Source organism: Centrocercus urophasianus, unplaced genomic scaffold, assembly GCF_019232065.1.
Source record: "Centrocercus urophasianus isolate 14NV4802_14NV808 unplaced genomic scaffold, USGS_Curo_1.0 seq_10, whole genome shotgun sequence".
NCBI classification, from domain to species: Eukaryota; Metazoa; Chordata; class Aves; order Galliformes; family Phasianidae; genus Centrocercus; species Centrocercus urophasianus.
In genome coordinates, this window is record NW_024884142.1 from 74,492,122 (window position 1) to 74,513,663 (window position 21,542).

The 21,542-nt window shown below is 36.4% G+C and overlaps 1 protein-coding gene across 1 annotated transcript in view; it reads right to left on the bottom strand.

The window, feature by feature from the left end:
• Nucleotides 1–3,056: 3,056 nt before the first annotated feature.
• The window catches only part of BTBD9 (BTB domain containing 9), a 111,380-nt gene continuing 92,894 nt past the window's right edge, over nt 3,057–21,542 (bottom strand). The window contains exons 11-12 of the mRNA XM_042810863.1: nt 14,332–14,410; nt 3,057–9,961 (exon numbers count right to left, since the gene is read on the bottom strand). Coding sequence (XP_042666797.1) covers nt 9,767–9,961; nt 14,332–14,410 — 274 coding nt within the window. The 3' untranslated portion in view covers nt 3,057–9,766. The remainder of the gene's footprint in view (nt 9,962–14,331; nt 14,411–21,542) is intronic.

The window sequence follows — 21,542 nt, forward strand, 5'->3', positions numbered from 1 at the left end:
TGGTAAATGTTTTGAAAAGAAAAAGGGAAAGAATGGGAAAGCACAGGAGTAGAGAGACTCAAGGGAGATCTTACATGATTAATTCTTTTTTACCTACAAGAAGATCTGTTGAGCACAGCCTACAAAGGTATATAAGTAGCACTCAGAAGAGGACAAACTACAAAATGATTAACAAAAATGTCCCATTTATGTGCATTTTGCTTCATATAGTGAAAATAAAATGATTTTTACTTGGTATGTATCTGGTCTTTCCAACTCAGATGACGTTGTCACAGTGTCTTTTCTTAGATTGCCACTACTTGTTCACAAGTGAATCCATCCTCTAGAATTAGAAGTAACTTGGAAAAAAGCCCCTGGACTGTGGCAACCAATTGGCCCTGCACTCCGCTTCTGTTTGGAAAGGTGTCTGCAGACTTCAGTCTGCACTCCCTCATGTTCTGAACCTATTCACTTAGGAACCATTTTACAAGCCTAAGCACAAAGATAAATTAGATCCTTACCAGAGCAACGAGAAAGAATTTTTCTTCCACACTTTGCTCTCATCCAACTTGTCTCTCCTCTCTATGTTTTGTAAGTTTTTTTTTTCTTCTCGTATAATACTTCAGCACGATGCTAGGAACTGCATTATCTTGGACATAACCAACATTTTGCCCGAGGGCTGCAATGGAAATTTCTCAAAGCCTTCAAGAAGCCTTTGATTCATTAAGGTAGAGCAAAAAGTGTTCACCTTCTTTATAACTTGGACACATGGCCTGGGAGCGCAGATGGTTTCAGAGTTGTTTTTCACTGACTGGATTATACAACTTTCTGGCTTCCATTCTGCCTGTACTGTATTAGGCAAACACTATTTCAAAAACAAGTCTTCCTCGCATCACTAATCCCATATGTTAAAAATGTCTAAATTTAGTCACCTCATTAGGTGACTGGCAGCTTATGCTCTAAAATGTATACATCCATTTTTAAAAAGGAACAGCAGGATACGACACTTAAAAACACTGAGCTCTTAGTCTCCAAACCTAACAACTGTCAAACTCATTAACAATTTTACAGCTAATAAATGCACAAAAGTAATCAGATCTAATTATATTATGCCTTATTTTTTATGGTTTATTATGGCATCTCAGCTTGAACTTACAATTTGGCATTATACTTCTGACCTTTGAGTTTGGTCTCTCCACTTAGCAGGTAACAAAGGTTGTGTATTCATAATTTCTTCTTCCTACGAGTACAGTGGCACACGCTGGTAGTAGCCTACTGCAGCTGTTGACTTCAGCATTTTCAAAGCTTCAAGCATTTTCAAAGCTTCAAGGAAGCCCATTAGCATGCAAGTGCCCAGTGTTTTCTATACTGATATTAATGGAGCTGCATTATGAGCTCCACATCAATAGAGGCCTTGCTGTGCTGGGACCTACATCCAATTCTGCCAGAAGTCTCAAATTCTTAAATGCAATACATGAACAGCACCAGAAAGGCTCTACCATTACTTTAACAAAACTGCAGATAAGTGTTTGAACATAAAAGATCACTTTATTTCTCAAATTACAGCCCTCTCATTCTTGAAAAGGCGCATTTCTGGTCATCACTATTTTAAATATATTCTATATTTTTCTGTGAAGTTAAATACTTAAAAGAAGAATCCCTAAAGAAAAGAATACAAAGCACAAGAGTCTCACTTGATGTTTTGATTTTAGCATTATCTGGTCCTGTATTCACTGTGGAGAGTTTGGCTGCTCTTTGAAACTCTTAAATAAGAAATCCAGAGCTAGCCTTCCTTGCTCTCAGAAGCCTCTGTTTTTCAGCTGTTCATGCAAACTGTTAATATAGTGCTAGAGAATGGACAGAATGGATTATGCTTGTTTAGTAACTGTAACTTGCATTACAAACATATTGGTTGTTACGGAGAAGAACTGTGATGCTTCTTTTTCTACAAGCTCATAGAAAATGAGGATGTGAATATCTTCTTGTAAATCAGTACTACCAAGGCTTACCAGACTGCTGAGTGGTTAACTTACAAAATCAGGCAGTTCCCAAAGTTACTGATCAGATCACTGCAGTGCAATCTGCAACCAGCATTCTCCCTGAAACCTGATCAGCCCAAATGGTTGGCAATGCATATCCACTGCAGTATAAAATGCTACCAAGGTCATGCAAACAGTGCTGTGTGGGGGATTATTTGCACCTAATAAGCACAGCCCAATGCAGTAGTGCAACTCCTACCAACCAGCAGTGAAGGTGTGATGTCGCAACTTTTCCAATGGTTGTCACAATAAAAAAAAGGTTAAAACAGTCCAGTGCAGGCAATAGCACGTTCCTTCAAAGAACTGAGACCACAAAGGTGTACATTTCCCACATCAAAAATCATGCTCCTTAAATGTTTTTCATGAAAGAGTGCTGAGTAGGAGCCCCAGTGGGTGTGCCTGTGAATTCATGCCAGTTAAGTGCCTTACTCCAGAGACTGTGCTCCTGACAATGCAATTGCTGTCTGGCAGGCTGATTAAGCTCCATGTACATGCACTTAGCATCTAAAGGACTACGACAAAGTATTCATTTTAAATGAATCTCGTATCTGTTCACAGCAAGGTCTGACGTAGTTTAGAACCAGGCTATGGGAAATGGATGCTTGGGAAACATGAGAAACAAGGGAAGGGATTTAATGCACAAGACTATCAAGATAAAATGGTAATTGCTACAGAGAAGGCGAACATAATCATAGAGTTATAAACTACCACCAGCTGAGAAAGAGGAGCACTAATAGGAATGAGTGGAAAAAGTTCATTAAAATGGAACTTCTGTTTGGCCTGACTCTTAATATTTAACTTACAATATTTGAAGGAACAATAGCAACCACCACTCCACAAAGAAAACCAATATAATGAAATTGAGCAAAGCAGGAAGGAAAGAAAATTTTGCAATATAACAGAGAAAGTTAATAGACATGGGCACTGAATTGTGAAGCACTGCTATATTTCTCACAAAGAGCCCACATGCTCAGGGTAATATTTGAATCTACAAGCAGCCAAAACAAGTATTCTGAAAAGTTGCAGATTCCTTCAAGGTTCACTTTTGATGATGCAGTTTATTGAGAAAACAACACTTATATACAACTGGAACATTGAGCAATGAACAACCAACAAAATTGAACATATGTGAACATCACAATGAACAAGAAACACAATTATATTTGATTTAAATTAGATAAGCCCACGCAAAGCCTAACCTACTACTTAAATCAACAGAAAATCTCTCAACTGATTTTTCTCTTAAGGAAAACAGAGTTCAGATTATTAAAGTAGAAATTTGAAAACAGCTAGTATTTTCCATATCCACAGACAGTCAAATTAAAGCTCACTATCTCTTAACAGATTAGCAGTAATTGACTTATAAATCTGATGTGAATGAACTGGGACTAGGTTACTGAATCCTGTATATAACAAAAAAAGGTGTAAATTTAAATAAAATAAATTTAAATACTTAATATATCCCAGATTAGAGAAAGTTCCAGGAAACACTGCAGCAACAGCAATATGATTCCAGGTAGAGAGAAAACAAAAAGGAGAAACAGGCAGACTGGGGGAATCCTGTAGGAAAAGTAAGAGCTGTGAGGACAGGAGACAAGCAGAAGTAGCTCAGACTACAGGAATCGGACCTTCACGTTACTCTTCCCATTAAAATGAATAAAATCTTGCTGCATTACATTCTCTTCATCAGTTCATCATCCACATTCAGTTAAACTATAGATTCCTTGCCAAAATTCACTACACCAAGGAAAAAAAAAAGAAAAAAAAGAAAAAGGCATGTAAAAACACTTTTTTGCCAAGTCACTTCAACTTGTGAAACAGATGCATGCACACAACTATATAACAGCCTTTCTACAGCCTTTCTCCTCACAACTCCAGCTACAGAAGATGCTGATAAACAATTCAGAGGACAAATCATGCTTCAAAAACTCAATGTAACTTTTCATTAAAGACAAAAGTTCTTGATGTCAATTGTTAAACTTATTTATTGGATTCTAGGTACTAATCATAAACCACCTAGCAATGATAGCTCAGGAGTACGGAGACATGGGATGTAGAACAAAAACAACACAGAAAATGAATTATTTCTGGTACACGTGCAAATTCCCTACTTTCTCTCCAGAAAGAATCTGCAGCCACTACTGTTCACTTGAATTGCATGGCACAGAGTTTTAGAGGTGCAGACCCTCATCTCAACAATAATACAGCCCAACTTCAGATATTTCAAGGCCAGCTGGTACTGTTTGGACATACAGCATTTGTTGTAAAACAGTGTTGCAAACTGCTTAATACAGGCAGCTGTAGAGATGTATCTGCCAGCCTGCAGGAGTCAATGAGTAACTGTGAAAGCTGTGAAAAACCAGCTTACCTTCTTCTAACAGAATGGATATGCCAAGATGCTAAACACAAAAGAGATGAGTAGAAGATCTGACAAAGAAATGTACTTGCACTGCACTAACTGTGTAGCTCTCCATCCACTACAAAAGCTCAGGGCCTTAAGCAGCAGGAGGCACTGGGAAGGCAGATTTATACCTAAGCAGACAGAAGTCACCACTCCTTCAGATTTTTAGCTATGATAATCTAAACTCTGATGACATTTATGTAACAAATCAATTATTCTTTTTTATTTTTGAACATTTACCTATGCTATTCTGTTCGGCTGGAAGGAACGGGAAAAGAAAAACTCTGATTTCCTGATGGGCTGATAATATCTACTACCAGGGCATATTACTTAAGTGGTTGTTCACTTATTTCCACTGTTTTTATTTTTATCATAGTAATCAAATACATACAGTGTTAGAAAATCTAGTCAATCTATGTGTAAGTACCAGATGCTTGCATTTTCCTCATATTATACTACATTACGTTAATCTGCGCTTTGTTTCTGTAATAAAACCATTTCCAAAGACAAACTGACTCAAATTCTGTCATGGACTCTTGGTGTGACTTCTACATTACCCCAGACAACACTGCAATAAAGCTCATGAATGGCCTTTGAGAAGTCTATCGGTGGTTTTGAGCAGTTAGCAAAATTCGAATGTAGGCACACTCTGTAAAGAGCACAAGTCACATGGAAGGCACCTAGGAGCAACATGTCTGTGTTCACTGGACTGCGTAAATGTCTTTGAGATAAGCATTTGATTTGCTCTCTTATTCACTACAGCCAGATCACCAATTCCTAACAACTTCAGCCAAACCAGCTTTGGACCTGCTCACCCATACCTTACTTAGACATTTGCACACGTTAAGCAACCGTAACAGTGATTTCACATCCTGCCACACCACAGAATATGAACATTTCACCCAGTTTTTTTCAATTTAGGAGTTTTAGGAACCTATTCTAAATTCAAGCTAAATGATAAGCTCCATTTAACACATACACAAATATGGTATTCCGATTAAAATTGGTATGTGGGATATGAATACGGTATTCCATTAAGAATTTGACCCAGTACTTTTATTACCTGTATCCTGTACAAAACCTGTGGAGCTTCTACATGTAATTTAACTAGTACAGCTGCTGGGAACCAGTTCAGAGACAGCTGAGGGTTCTAACCTAAACACATCATCAAGAGAAGGGAAAGGGAGCCAGGCCTCAAGAATTGGATCCACAAAGTACTATCTTCTAAGCAGTTTTATCCTCTAGCAACTGCTACAACATACAGGCCTGAATGTCTACTCTTAAACACTCCATTAAATACCACTGGCTCTGGTATTTGCTGACTGCTCCAGCCACAACAACAAATTACCATTGCTTTCATTTGCAAATTTGATGGTAAGTCACCACCTGTCAAAATAGAAACCAACAAACATTTTCTTAGGGGAAAAACAATGTATAGCTTTTCTGCTTCCTCTGAAATCACAGCTGAATTCTGATTCCATATCAAGGGTCTCTGGGTGGGTGACTTTGTATAAGCAGAATGATCATGGAACAATCAGACAAAAATGCCTTCTGATCTTCACACTGACTTTAGCGTACAAAGCATGTGAGTAGATATTCACATGCATTTGGCTAGGAAACTTAATTTAGTTAAAGTAAAAAAACTACTGATATCATTTGCTTTCTTTTCTCTCATGGAAATCAAGTCAGGTAATAAACTGAAGATTCTCTGATTTGTTGTTATGATTAGTAAAGATGAAGAAGCATTAAGTTCATTTCAACTTTTCAGCAATGATGAAAAACACAGAGCTTCACCATAAACTGTCATATCGAACAAGCAAAACAGATTTGCATGGAAAAAGGATTAAATGGAGCTATAAAGGAAGGAAAGTGCAATGAAAAACAGCTACTTTCCTAAGAACACTGGCCGATTCTTCCTCTCTGCTGTCTTTCATGTAATTCTTGGATTAATTTCTCTCATTGCCATTCCTGTTGTCATTCAAACTTTTTAGAGCTTGTTTGAAAGTAGAGTTGCACAATTTTGCTTACTTTAGAAATTCATTTTCACATTTAAATCAGTTTTACAAATACTGAATTTACTCTTGCTGAAGTTAATTTTTGGCCACAGATTTCTGTGAATAAAAATCTTTAAAATTCACTTGGAATTAGTTCATTAAATAAAAAGAATTTAGAAACTACATAGGAGTTGGCCCTAAGTCTGAATTCAATCAATGGAAGAAAAATAAGAGAAAAAGAGGACAAGGGAATTTAAAGATAATGACAACTACAGCTGAAGTACTAACTAGACAAAATGGTTCAGTGTTGGCAAGTTAATTCTGTTGTCTAGAAAGCTGACAACAGGTCTATCTTACAGTTTCTGACAAGAATGCAATGAACAGGTGGTCGGTTCTGCTCAACCTCTGTGGCAATTAAAGAAAGTGATCATGCAGTTCTGAATAATTACAGTATCTCATGACTCAGTTAAACCCTGATGCTTACAAGTGCCCTGATATTAAGCCATAACAGCACAATTTATTTCCACTGCAAGAAAAAAAAACCTAGATTTTAGAAGAACATTCAAGAGCTACATCTCATATTAGGAGTTAATAAATGCAGAGAATACTTAGCATGAGAACACTCACACAAAAGCACAGGTCAGTCCTGTGTGATATCATCCTTTGCCAGTAGTAATATTTTGCTGGCACTGTGTTAAAGGCAGAGACCTATACTAGGCCACAAAGATTTTGGGGGTGTTTGAGGGTGGATAATGTTAGAAGAACAAGCACAGTTCAGGTCCCTTAGACACTACTTCTTTGAATAAAAAGGTAGAAATTGTTAAGTTGTGGAAGGGATAAAGACCGTAAGAAAAGACAGTGCTATACTGGCTTTTGTTTTGAATGATTTTTGGGGTGGGAATTTTTATTTCTATAGGACCTGATTCTTTTTGCTTTGAGATTCTCTCTTATCTTTTCATTAAGATTCTTGGCAGAGGGCTAATGTCATGGGAAATAGACATTTTTCTTCAACAGTGAGTCATAGAACAAGATCAAAAAGAATCTGCAATAGTGTATGGTATGTAAGGCTTATTAGTATCCAAAAAATTAATTGTGCTCATCAAAGATTACAAACTGAAAATCCCGTTCTTTCTCTGAGTGCCTAAACTCAGAACATCTGGCACAAACTTCTTTTTCTTGTTCTTTTTTTTTTTTTTTTTTAAATTAAATATTTTCTATAGCAGTGACTAACAGCTAGGTTACATCCCTTGCGTGCCCACAACTTGAAAAAGTACATTTGTTTGATCAAACTGCAGAGAAATATAATCACTGACACGAAAGGTCTTAACTACCAAAGACAAGACATGCTCCATTCATCTCAGTAAGTTCCTGCATGGACTACAACTACAATCTTTGTACTTTTACTTTTCAAAAGAAAAAAAAATCCAACTTTTTGGACCTACACTTACACAAAACAATTGCATCCCCAGTAGCTAGTCTCAACTCTATCATGCTCCAAAGGCTTCTGAGCCACACCGTAATCGGCAACCAAGGCTGGGCGCTGGCTCATAAGCAAGATCCTGCCTCAGAACTCAAGGCTAAATGAGGCGGCCGTGGCATGTATTAAAAATGACAGACAATGAAGTTGCATGCATCTTCACTGACACACATCACAAGACAGATGACAACAGTGGGAAGGGATGGGACAGCATGCAAATGTCAGTACTCAGAAGTAATTTGGCAGTGAAAAATACTGTAATATTCTTGATGAAGTCTAGTCAATTTTATTGGAAACAACAAAGAGAAAGCATTTCTCCTATGGTGTTTCTACTGATTCATTGCTGCCATTTGTTGTATTTCTTCCAGTTTTAAGCACAACCAGCACACAGCAGGGAAATTCTTTCAAATTACATATTGTGATAAATTAGCATACTATTTGCTATATTGATATGTAGCTCATTTTATCACTATGGTAATGCAAAGGAAAACCATATTTATCCTATAGTAGCTTTGTTTTCTTCTGACAAGGCTATTTGTCACCACAGGAAATTCCATGTTCATAAAACTGGATGGCTGACATTTCCAGCATATGCTTTGAGAGGAATAACAATCCTCCTAATCAATTTTGCCAATTACATCAGTGTTTGTCATAATACCAAAACACTTCTTCACATGCTGAAAGACCAACAAGGAGCTTTTCCTAAGTCACCTGGATCTGGAAAGCGAGAGGTTGCATTCTCATTAATGTGTAAACACATCGAATAAGTGAAATAGTAAGCAATTTAATCCAGACATGGATGGATAATTAATTCTGTGATGTAAAATGAGAGCCAGATCCCTTACAATACAGTGTAAAAAGCATAACACTCTATGAAGACTATGAGAAAGTTTATGTTGCCCTTAAATTCAGATCCAGGCTGAGCATATCCGTAAAGCATAATTTCTTGGATTAAAATAGCTTTCTGCAACTTCTTTCTTTTGTATTCTAAACAACTGCTTGTCAGTGACCAGATGAATTTCCACTTTCTAGACCAAAAATTTTTGATGATCTCTTGCAAGTTGTCTTAGAAATATGCGTAAAATTTAAGTAATCACCTTCATGAGTGAAAAATAAGCTTTTCTCAAGATAGAAGTTTGATTTCAAAATTTTCCTTTTGACTATAAGAAATGACAATTTTGTGCTTTGAAAAGCCGACTAGGGTCAAGATTAATACAGCATCCATTAATTAGTTTGTTGATATCATAAAGGCTTTTCTTGACATCCCACTAATGAATGAGAGAATTTGCATCTCAGCAGGTAAACATGTTTGATATTTCCTTAATCTACTGCACAGCATTTGCTGCAGCCAAAAATAAGAGAGAAAGCAGGATGCAGAGTTAAAACAATTTTTGAAAGAGATTACTAGTTACAAAGGAATATGAATGAAGGATAACTTTCAAAAATAACACATATTCTGTACTGATGTGTTCCATAAACATTTTCTTTGCTAATGGAAGCCTTCAAGGAACAAATAGTTATTTCATATGCCTTCCATTCTGCTCAAGTCATGTTAGATTTTCATTGTAGCTCTGCCTTTTATTTTCTTCTGTTCTCCTGGCCTTGGTTAGATTAGAGAGGTAGGGTGTTAATGGGGTACTTGATGAAGATTGAAGGCCTATTTTCTCCCCCTTTGGAGACCAGCCTGATTTGAACAAATTGAGAAGAGTGAAGCAGTCTCTTCATGTCCTTGGGAAAAGCCTTTGCCATTTCAGCATTATAAGACATGGTCCCCTTTCTTCACAGTGAAGAAGAAAGAAAAGGTGCCAGCACAAGAAGGTTCTGAATAATTTTATATAACGTCAGTGGGGCAGCAAAAGCTCCCTTTCAATCTCCTTTATGGTTGGTGAGCATGCGAACGCAAGGTGGATCCAGGAGGGGAATGCAAAGAACTAGTGCTTGCAGCTCGAACAGGACGAGAAACAAGCTGCTGTTCACCAGTCCCCACCTCTGTCGTTGCCACTTCCTTACAACCCTCATCCTTGTGGGTACCACTTTGTGCAGGGCACTCAAAATGCACACAGTGAAACACCTGGAGAGAACAAAAAAGGAAGATAAACAATTAAATGCTGGCAAAAGCATGATCAAAGTAAGATGAAATCTATATGCAAGTATGTAGGCCAGATCAGTGCGAAAGCACTGATAAGAATAAAATAAGAATGCCTCAACATGAGCTCACAACCATTATTCCATGTGACAGAAATGTTACAAAGTGATACAAGTTATAAGAGTGGAGCAAGAGAAGGCCTACAAATTACACAAACTGTTACATATGACACTGAAAATCAGAAAGATGGTTCTAAGGCAGATAGAGATAGTTGTGACTTTTCTTTTGCCAGACAACATAAATATTTAATACATGCTATTGGAAAACAACAACAATTACGTTAATTGTTTTATACATCTAATATGATTTAAGTACATCTCCAAAAGACTGCTATTCACACACACCAGAAATGGAATTTAAATTGTTACCAATATGATCCTATTTCAAGATTGCCCACTTCTGTAACAACAACAGTAGCTCTACAGATGTTTTATGTAGTTATGCAGAAATGTATTCAAGACTGCTCAAGGAAACTGCTACTGAAGCAGATGGAATGTGTCCTTTATTACAGTGATCAGTTTTGGAGGCTTCAAACAATACCTGGACCACTATCATTGATCTTATACGTAGCTGATGTCTTTAAAGCTCTTCTCACAAAGAAGTGCAATTGCTTCTAATCCTAACTGCTCTTTCCCAGGCCTTGTCAAGTTAAAATGGACAAAATCAAATACCATAAACAAAACATAGGTATACTACACATTCACAGAGGAATACACAGTATTATATTTTTTATCCTTTCTTTAATACAACTGAAAATCCTATTACTCTTTTTGTCCATCCTTGCACAAGTGCATATTGAGCAGACATCTGCAATGACATGTCTGCAATAGCCCCTGGGTCTTTTCTGAGAAGGTAGCTAGCTAATTCAAATTCTAACAGCATGAATGAAATGAACAAAAAAACCAAAAACCAAAAAAAACCATTCACAGTCACTGGCTTTTTTTTAAAAAAAATCTCCGTTATATTTTCTGGTTCCTTTCAATGTAGAAATTCCTTCAGATTTTATGTAGATACACTGTGATGTATGTTCATATTTCCATATATATGTACCAATGTTCACATAAAGATGCACTGCCACCTCTCTATCTGCACCATTGCCACATGTGCAAGGAACGGAAAAACGGCTTTTTCTCTGCATTTCTTCTGGTGATTTTTTTCTAAAGTCAAACTAATGTCTACAGTGGCGTGAGCTCCCTCCATCTGCTACTGCTCTTAAGAAGCCAATTTTTGTGTTCAGTTCCATTTCTTGAGAAGCCACTTTTACATTCATTGCTCTCCTTTGCTTTTTAAAGTAACAGCCATTGACATTTTTCCAGCCATACTTATCAGTATCAGTATTTTTAGAAGAGAACAATATATCTCATCGTCGTATCTCTTTAATACATAGCTTTCCTTGAAAGGCAGTACACTCTAAAGAAAGGAATGGGTATCTATGAGTTAGAAATTCCTTATTTCTACTGTATCTTAAACCAACAAGGTTTCTCACCTGAAGTTTCACTTCCTATAGTATGTTAAAACATAGTACAGTTAGCACTGAAATTTACCTGATACTGGTCTATAACATCTGAAGTGACTAATTCTTAAATTACAACTTTTCTTGTTACCACTCTTTCACACTAAATTCTCAGCATCTGGCAAATGTTACCAAATCTGAGAATTCACAACATCATTTTCAGTTACTCTGTCACTTTAACATATGTAGAATACAGCATGTGAAAGAATCAGATAGACCTCATGTACTTCAGTATTGGAATTATGTATTTAAGCCCAGTACTCTTGAAACAAAAAATCTGGCATGATTTTCTCTATAAAAGCTGAGATCACACTTCAGTATCATTCTCTAATTAGTAGCATGTTAAGTTCACCTGGAGATTTGAAGGAAGGTTTGACATACAAAGCAAGTACATATAAGCTGGTGCAGTAATTTGTTAGACAAGGCTTTCCCATTAGCAATTAGATGCTTTTTCCAGGTCAGTACTACTTGGAAGGAATAACAAGAGAAAGTGTGTATAGTCAGTTAGAAGCATCAGATGACCTGCCTGACAAATGGTAAAAAAGGCCAAGAAAAAATTATTTTATTTATGAAGGTGGTATATCTGTAAGCTCAAGAAAAATAGTAACATTTTTATCATGTTGTAAAATACAAAAGAAATTTACTAGGTCAAGTAAATCTATGAGCATCCTATCTTTCAACACACAGAAAATATGGTGAATGAAAGATGAGTTTAAAAGATGAAAACATTTACAAAACTGAGAAATTTTGTGGTTTTTTGTGCTTACTTTTTTTGTAGCTTCAAAAATCAGATTGTGCCTCAAAGTTAAGAGGTATGCCGTGGCAGTGTACTGACACCACAAGTAGGTAATACTTTCCTACTTGTTACAGTTAAACTTGTGATGAGAACATGCTGCCATTGACATCTTTTGTTTAAAATGAAAATGGTTTGCCATAACATACCACCTGCTGTGGGCAAATAATTCTGGAAATGCTTACAGTCCTATGGAAGTGACTAGCAAGACTATCCACTCCAGAACAAACTGAAACTTTTGTTACAATGCTGTTATTCAAACTAGATTTATGGAAAATATCTTGCTACATACTTTGGACTTTATGACAAAATATTATACATTATTTGCTTAATATATATATATTAAAGGAGTATAATATGGTAGTCTCTGAAAGCTAAGAATGTTCTTTTTAGAAGCTCTAGGAGCAATAAACTGTCTAAGAATTAAAATAAGCATGGGGCACTGTTCTTAAAGACAAAAGGACTTAGAATGGCAATGCATTTATAGTTTCACCAAACCTCTGCATGAATAGGCATAACCTCAACTTCCACATGCTGATCTTCAGTGTAGTTATACAGTTCCATCTATCAGTAATTAAACAAAATATTAAATGTCTTGTAAATGTAAACAGATGTAATTAGAATTATGTTTAGAAGTCCATATGCCCATTACTTTTCAGGGCTATCTTTAAGAATTAAAAGCTGGAAGTAGTGTTTCTTGTAGGCTGATTTTCGAAGTTTAGTCAACATGTCTCATATTCTCTTTTAATGAAGATTTAGAAATCACAGGGATTGGCATGAGAGCAAATAGTACTGCCTATACTGATCAGTAATGGAAAAGGCCTTTTTCATGCACATATTACAAACCCAGAGGCAGTTTCTGATTCTGTATTTCTGAGTACTCACTGATGAAGACTGAACTGTCCTCCGTAAGAGGGAGTCCTTATGAAAATTAAAATATAATTGATATTTTTGGTTCGATTTAATGGTCAGCTTCTTTCCAATTGTCTACTGAAAGCTAATGTTGACATCTCATTGTACAAACAGTGCTATCTGACAACTCATTCAATGCTAAGAACTAGACCCTCTTACACTAAATATCAGAATGATTGAAGGTGGAAGGGATCCCTGGAGGTCATCTGATCCAATCGTAATTAGTGATCACTAATAATCACAAATCACTAATAAGGGTAGAACTGACAAGCTCTAACACCACTACCTATGGTTCACTGTAAAGGGTGAAAGTACAATGCTCTGTGGGTGTAGTACACAGAAGGACATAGAAGGAGCTGTCAGTGCCTCTAGTGTTTTGTTACATAAGGTCCTGATGTTGCAAAGACATATACATGTTCTTAAATATACAGACAGTAAATTGTTCCACTGAAATCAAGAGAATGATATTGCACCTGGTTGTCACAAGACATTTCTTCTGTGTAAGATGAATAGAAGAAATCCCTTCAGCCATTGTTGGCTAACTGATTTACCAAATATGAAAGTAGTTATAAGAGAAACTTATACAAACAAGATTTTCTTATGAAGAATGACATTTTTCTTGCTTTTGATTCATTAAGAAGATAATACAAAAGCAATAAAACCAAGTAATCAGAAACTATACACCTTTCTCTAGTTCACTACAATGCTGCTTTTATCAGTCATCAAAATAAGGAATTATTTAAATATTAACCAAACCTGACAGAAACGCTTGTTTGCACAATGTATGGGTCAAAACCTGAAACACACTGATGGTACTCTGTCTGTAAAACACATCAAACCAAAATTATCTTCCACTCTAGCAACAACCTTACGAGTCTGTAGAGTGCAGAAGTATGATAACACCATTCACTAATATTTAAATACAGAAAGCACTCGTTTTCATTCTGCTAGATTTCTGGAGCAAAAAGAAGGAAGAAAAAAAGTTCTCTTTAGAGGGTATTATTAATTTCATTGCAAGATACCAAAAATCGTATAATTAAATATTCAAGAATATAAGTTGTATTAGCAAATCCTTACCTCATTAGCTGTGTTCTGAGTTCCAACTATTCTGATAAAAGATGCAGGCTGTTTATCAAAAGTGATTGTTTGCCAGGATCTACAAAAAAAAATGATAATAATAATTCAGAAAGACATACAAATATTTCATATGGTCACCACAACTTGCAGTGAAGTACAGAGGGAGTTCATCCAAATGACAGTACATAATCACTTAAAGGGACAAACAGAGAAACACTTTGCAGAACCTGAATTTCAAACGCAATTTGTTCATTCTTATTTTCAAGTGCCTTGTCTCTGCTACTGTGTATTCATACAGAGTTTATATCACTATTACTTCCATGCAGGAATAATATTCATAGTACTACAAACAAGAGAGAAGACAAATAAAAGTAGATGCCTCTGTTAACTACTCATGAAAAATTTCAATCGTGAAAGCTCAGTTAAAGAAAATTACAGCTGTAGGAAAAATAAACCACCACCCCAACTCATTCTGTAAGTGGAGCAGAGTGGGGGGCCCAGTCTTCCAAGTGACCTAATGCATTCTTCTCAGCTCAGACTGTGAGGATTTCTCCATCTCACCCTCCCAGAGCTAGAGTGTAGCTTTGTCTCTAAAAGCTTGATTGGGAACACTATAACCTTCCTGCCTCATTTGTACTCTTCTGATTTGGGTGAGGTACAACACGTTACAAGGAGCTTCATGAATGGCTGGCAAAGGGCATCACTGCCAATCACACCTTTGTGCTCACAGAACACACTGACAGTAAAACAGAAAAATTAAAGAGGTCACAGGAGTTAGAGGTTCCTATGCCAGTTTTCCATTGTGGCCGATAAGTGTTTTAACACAATAGAATTTATATTACCATTTTACTCATAAAACATGAAAGGTAGGTACAGAATACAACTTTTAGACTCTACCATAGAAGGCTTTAGAGACAAAATGTCATTAAGAATAACCAGATTAACTCACTAAACAGGATAAGCATTGGATGAAATTATACTGAAAGTGTCCAAAATACCTTTAGAAATGTTCACAGAAGAAATAAAGGACTCAACAGAACTGGAACAAAACACTTCTCACCATCAGTAAGTAGAGTGCACAAAGCCATGCAGCATTAACAGCACTGTTGCTCAGAATGTGTTGTGTGCTGGAAACTTACCCTGGCAGAAAGCTTTCATCTCATTGACACAAACATGGCATTTCTGGGTCTGATTTAGTCTACTACTAGGTTTACAACTCCTGTCAGGTTATATTTGCTTAAAGAAGACTGTGAGCCTGATTAAGACCTAATTTCATGTAGTTTACTAGTATTACTGCAAGAAGTAATGGATGTGATTAGAGCTGCTCATCGTAATAGAAACATGAGGTCTGAATCAGTCCTTGGAGGTAGAGCTATTACCTATCTGCATTTCACAATTTATTTATAACCCTTAATCGGCTATGTTCTCCTTCAAGCTGTTTCTTCAAGCCCTAAATGAAATAGAAAATGCAAATAGAGGGTTAAGATAGAATGACAGGATGGCCTGGATTGAAAATGACCACAATGATCATCTAGTTTCAAACTCCCTGCTATGTGCAGGGTCACCAACCACTAGACCAGGCTGCCCAGAGCCACATCCAGCCTGGCCTTGAATGCCTCCAGGGATGGGGCATCCACATCTTCCTTGAGCAACTTGTTCCAGTGCTTCACCACCCTCTGTGTGGAAAAACTTCCTCCCTTGTTCTAGTGTAAACCTCCCCAGTTCTGTTGACTGCCCCAAGATCTGAAAAGTTGCCATGATCTAAGATTTTTTTTTTCCCCTTAACAGGAGAAGATTTTACTTGAGTTTTCTTCTCATTTTAGTCTACTACAGCCAGTCAGCTAACCTTCACTGCCAAGTGTAGATGTGACAATTAGACAATCGCAACATTATTTCTCTTAACAAAGTATTCCCACAGTTAGCACAATGCATATGCTTTTACATTTATTGATGTGAACTTTAATGAGAAAAGTGATGATGTTAAAAATCAGATCTCTCCATCCAGTGATCTGTAAAATATTAGTAACTGTTCTATACAAAAAGGGTTCTGAACCACAGGAAAGTTCTTGAGAACAGCTTATGCTTTCCTAGCCTTTAAGATAGAATGTATTTTTTTGTAGAACTTCTGAGGACTGGTTAAAAAAGACTGCAAGATGATAGCAAGAAGGATTGAGAGAAAGGCCTCAGCAGATTCTTTTAGAACGCTCATCTAGATCAGCAACTCCAGGAATCTCTTAAGTTCTTCCACTTCCCTTCCTTTCTTCTGTACTGCTGTTATTTGGATTGGATTATAATTACCCTTTCAATAATTCCAAAACATGTTATAAAATATAAAAAAACTGAAGATTTTTGAAAAAGAATGTGAGATTTGAATTGAGTTAGGGTTTTCAGTAAATTTGATCCTAAGAATATTTACTATTTTATTATGTCCATTATGTTCCCTTCCCACTGGGGGAAAAAAAGCCTGAAATGTTCAAATTATACACCGCTTGCAGAAGAGTTATTAAGATTCAAAAATACTGCCACCAGAGAATTAGCACTTGATGAGATAATGAGAACATCAGGTCTCTTAATTTATTCCCTTAGCAAAAAGAAAAAAGCATAGTAGAAAACAAGAAAAACTGATTTAAAAAAAGTAACTTTGGAAATAAGGACGATCAACCTTCATCACTAAAATGCTGCAACAACTTTGACTATAACAGAGCACTTGAGAACATCATAGAAGAACCACATAGAATCACAGAATCACAAGGTTGGAAAGGACCTACAAGATCATCCAGTCCAACTGTCTTCTCATTACCCTTGCTACCACAAGCACTAAACCACATCACGCAGCTCCTCATCCAGACGCCGCTTGAACACTGCCAGGGACGGCGACTCCACCACCTCCCTGGGCAGCCATTCCAGTGCCTGACCACCCTCTGAGAGAAAAGTTCTTCCTTATGTCCAACCTAAACCTCCTCTGATACAACTTATGGCCATTTCCTCAGGAAACATTGATATATACAAGGGAATATCTCTCCAATACAAGTATAATTATGCAGTAGAAAGATAATTTATGCAGTGTAACTATCTATACCCGTATGGGAAGACAGACAACTGAAAAAAATATCATGACTTATGTGTGCTCTCTTTTTATACTTTCTACTAATAAAATAAATTCAGTCGGACTTCTACATATGTATGAAGCCATAACAACCATCTTCAGTGCCATTCCTCAATTAAACAAAAGACATCCTTAGCAAACCTTCAGTTTCTTTTTAATTTTCTTATTTTACTGCAAGTTACACTTTTAACATAAGAATTTCTCCACAGAATTTTTATTTTGCAAATGTTTAGTCAAGCCATGAATATTTGTTTATTTCTTTTCCTCACGAGAAATAATACATTTATTCTCATAATTACTTTTAGAAAAATTTCCAGCAAATTCAATGAATATCTCTGGTGTTGATGCATTCACATGTCACTATATTCAAGGAACAGCAGCATTAAACCTTATCTAAAGCATCTCTATTTTTGGTCTGGGATTAAATACTTCTGTAAAATAAGAGCTGTTTCATCACCTTGGCTCCCCTATTCCAAGAAAACAAACCTTTCAAGCTAATGACAGTGCTTTCCCATTAAGTGACATTGCCACCTTTGGACTTCCTGTATTTGTGTATTCTTTATTAGTGATTAGTGATTTTTCAGCGTTTAGCTTTTTTAAATATTCAGGGAGTGTAGATGGTTTCTTTTTTTCTGCTTTCATACCCACCTTGGTGGCTGATTCTTTTGGGATTTGCACTTCAATCTACAGCAGTCTTGGTCATCACCTCTAAGATAACACTAGGAACTATCAGTGTACTCAGACTCGTACCAGGGTCCTCAAGATGAAATGCATCACTTTGGTTTGGCCAGCAAAGGTCTCCTGGTAAAGTAGCTCAATTTTCCAAAAGAAATTAGCCTTGCTACAGCTCCACGGTGTTTTATTTAACACTCTACATCTCACCTCTGCCACCCAGCTTCTAACTCTCTTGTTCTGTCTGACTCTCCTAAGGAGATGCAGTAATTGATGATTAGCATTCCTAAGCCATGCTTGCATCCTGTGAGCCTGTCATATTTAATTACATTTTAACTATATTCGTCTTCTATAATAGACTGAACATAATTTAGATAATTATCTTTTGCTCTCTTATTCTCTGACTCTGCCCATCTTACTTAGAACTCCTTGCAATGAAAATCACTTTCTCTGCTCAAAGATATAAACAGACTCTTGGGCAAAATGCTTTCATCTCTCCAACAGCTGTCACTGAAAACACGATGTTTCTGTGCATCCCACAACCTATTCACTATATTCTATTCTCAGCAAGAAGAAAATCATTAGAAACCCCTCTACTTTCATGGTTTTTTTCCTTTCTCTTTATTAGCCTATTGCAAGAAGAATGCAAGAAAAACTGATGTCCATGTAAATTATAATAATAGCTTGCCATTGCTTAAGCTATCTATAGCTTTAAAATTGCAATTCACCTCTTCAAGAATTTAATGGCTTTTCTCAGCATTTAAAATTCTTGCCTGGTTATCTCCATGAAAAACTGATATCTTTCTAGAGATTTATTATATAGAATGGGATATAAATAGTGACTCATCCCATTTATTTTCTCCTCTTCCAGAAGGAACAAATTAAGAAAGAAGTGGAAGCTTATCTTTTACTGAGATTTTCTAATGATCCACTGGCATTACAAAAATACTGCCGTACTGTGGGATCACCGGAGCAGCACTGATTATAGCTGAAACCAAGTTCAGGCTAAAGGCATAAGAGCAAAGAGAAAGATATTACTTGTAACCAAAATTCATCAAGATGTAATAACCATATCATATGCATTTCCTGGCTTCCCTTGGGTTGTGTGAGTTTTGAGAGTGCATGCTGAAGCTCTTCCTTTTCCAAAGTGTCATACAACCTCCATTTTTTGTTCCTCCCTCCAAAAATAAGCAAAAGAGTTGAAAGAACAAGCAGAAATGAACAACAGTTGAAGAATTTCAACTTTCAATAAGTAACCTCCACTTTGCTTTCTAATGCTTGCCTGCACGCGTCTTATTCTGTCAGTGACAAAACACACCTCAGGTTATTTGGATGTGGAATACTTCAGTGATGACTACAACTTTTAGCTGAAATCCAGTATTCATTGTGATGAATGCGGAGACATTTGTAAAAGGAGATGAAAGGAAAAGGAAAGAGTAGTTGTGTTGACTTTCGATAAATCAGTCTGATGACTGCACTGAAAACAAGACAGCAAGCAAGTAACTACTACACGAAGCTGCCAAATAAAAAGCTGTGTACACGAGTAAGCAACCAACAGAGACAGGAAAAGCACTGTAGTACATACTGCATGGTAAGTATTACATTTCCTGCTCTATTAACAAATAATATATGTGCCTCTGTTGTAGAGCATCTAACAGTACAGGTAAATGCTTTACAAATGCTATAACATTATTGCGATACAGACTTATCTTTATAAAATAAGATCTACAGCTACCTCATAAATTGCCAATAAAAATACATGTTTTCCATTATAACAGTACTAAACAATAAAGCAAAATAAAACTATTCCTGCTAAAGCTGTCATTAAACAGCATATTAATTCAGAGTGCCAAAGCCATAAATCACAGAAGTCAGTCACACTTGGTGCTCAGCCACTTCCTTTTCATTCTGTTTTCCAGGTCACTAACGGGGAGAGAGAAAGTAGAAGAAATGCATTGTGAAGACTGAAAGGTCCTCTGCATTTTAGTTTTTAACTTACACACAAATTAAATGCAGTTCTACCTATTATCTCTGTCGACTCAAACCTGAGCCCTAAAACTGGGTTTCCATGTATTCCATCATGACAGCACACTCACAAACGAGGGATGCAAAGTAGAAGCTTGAAGTAACAGCTTGCCTTCTGCAGCTCTCTTAGGGCCAAAACTTACCAAATAATAATGCACTACTTCTACATATGTTATAGTCCACTAAAGGGATAGCAAATATATCTTATTCAGTCTACTGAGGAAAAAATATGAAACACTAAGGACTGGCAGTACTAATCACAGAAGGAATGAAAATGGCTAAGGGAAATATAATGAGCCCAGAATAAATGTAAGAATATTAGAAACTAAATATCTGTCACAGTGCTCGTTACATGATCGCTTTTATATATATAATATATATAATGCCACCTCCCTTGGTAAAAATTCCCTCGGAAGTTTTTATTCTAAACATAATTCCTATAAGGAAGAGACATAATTTGGAAATAATCTGAAGAAAATGTGTGGATATTTCTGTAGTTATGATTGGTCCTTCCCACTGCAATGACAAATTCTGACAAAATACCTGTACATAGTTGTAGATCTTATACCTCTAATAACAGTTTACTGAAGTACTAAAAACCTTTTATTGTATATGATTTATTGTAGAAAATTCAAGCTTGATAAAGCAGATTAAAAATTCTGATGTAAAATATATTTAATGAAGTCTATACTTCTGAATTATTTAACAAACTCCTAGTACAAGACTGCTTTATAGCTCTGCTTTTGCAGCTTCAGTGCTTACAACCTGCTATCTTAGAAACAATATTACATGAAATGACATTAAAAAACAGTGAAATTAAGCAACAGTAAAGCTAAAAGTAGGTACTACTTTTCAAATATATCCACATACCAATACAGGCACCCAATTACACTTCTGTATTGCACAGGCAGTTACTCACTGATTTAGCTTGCTTCGACATTTTGGACATTTTAATAGGATTTTTTTCTGTATTTCTAGAAACATAATTTATATTCTAAAATCTTACAAAAAAATGAAATTATTAGCAAATTGCTGCCAAATGTCTGACAGAATGCCACAAGCCAAAATTCTACGCTGTGTCATGAACGAGCCATGTGTTTTCTACGCCTACATCCTGAGGCTGTGGACTTGAGCATCTTGACCTACAAGTCCATTTTATTTACAAACTTTCCTGTATCATAGCACAAGCAAAAGACAAGCATGCACAGTCCTAGAGGTTGAACTGCTTTCATTGTGTTCACTCATTACCAGTATTTATTGCTTCTGATGTTCATTTAGATAGCAAAGATAATGAACAGCCACCCAACACATGAACATAACCAGTAATACAACTAGTGGGCTGCTTTTAACTGGAAGGACTTCTTACCCTGTAATCCTAGAACAGTTTGTAAGCTACTGTTCACACAAA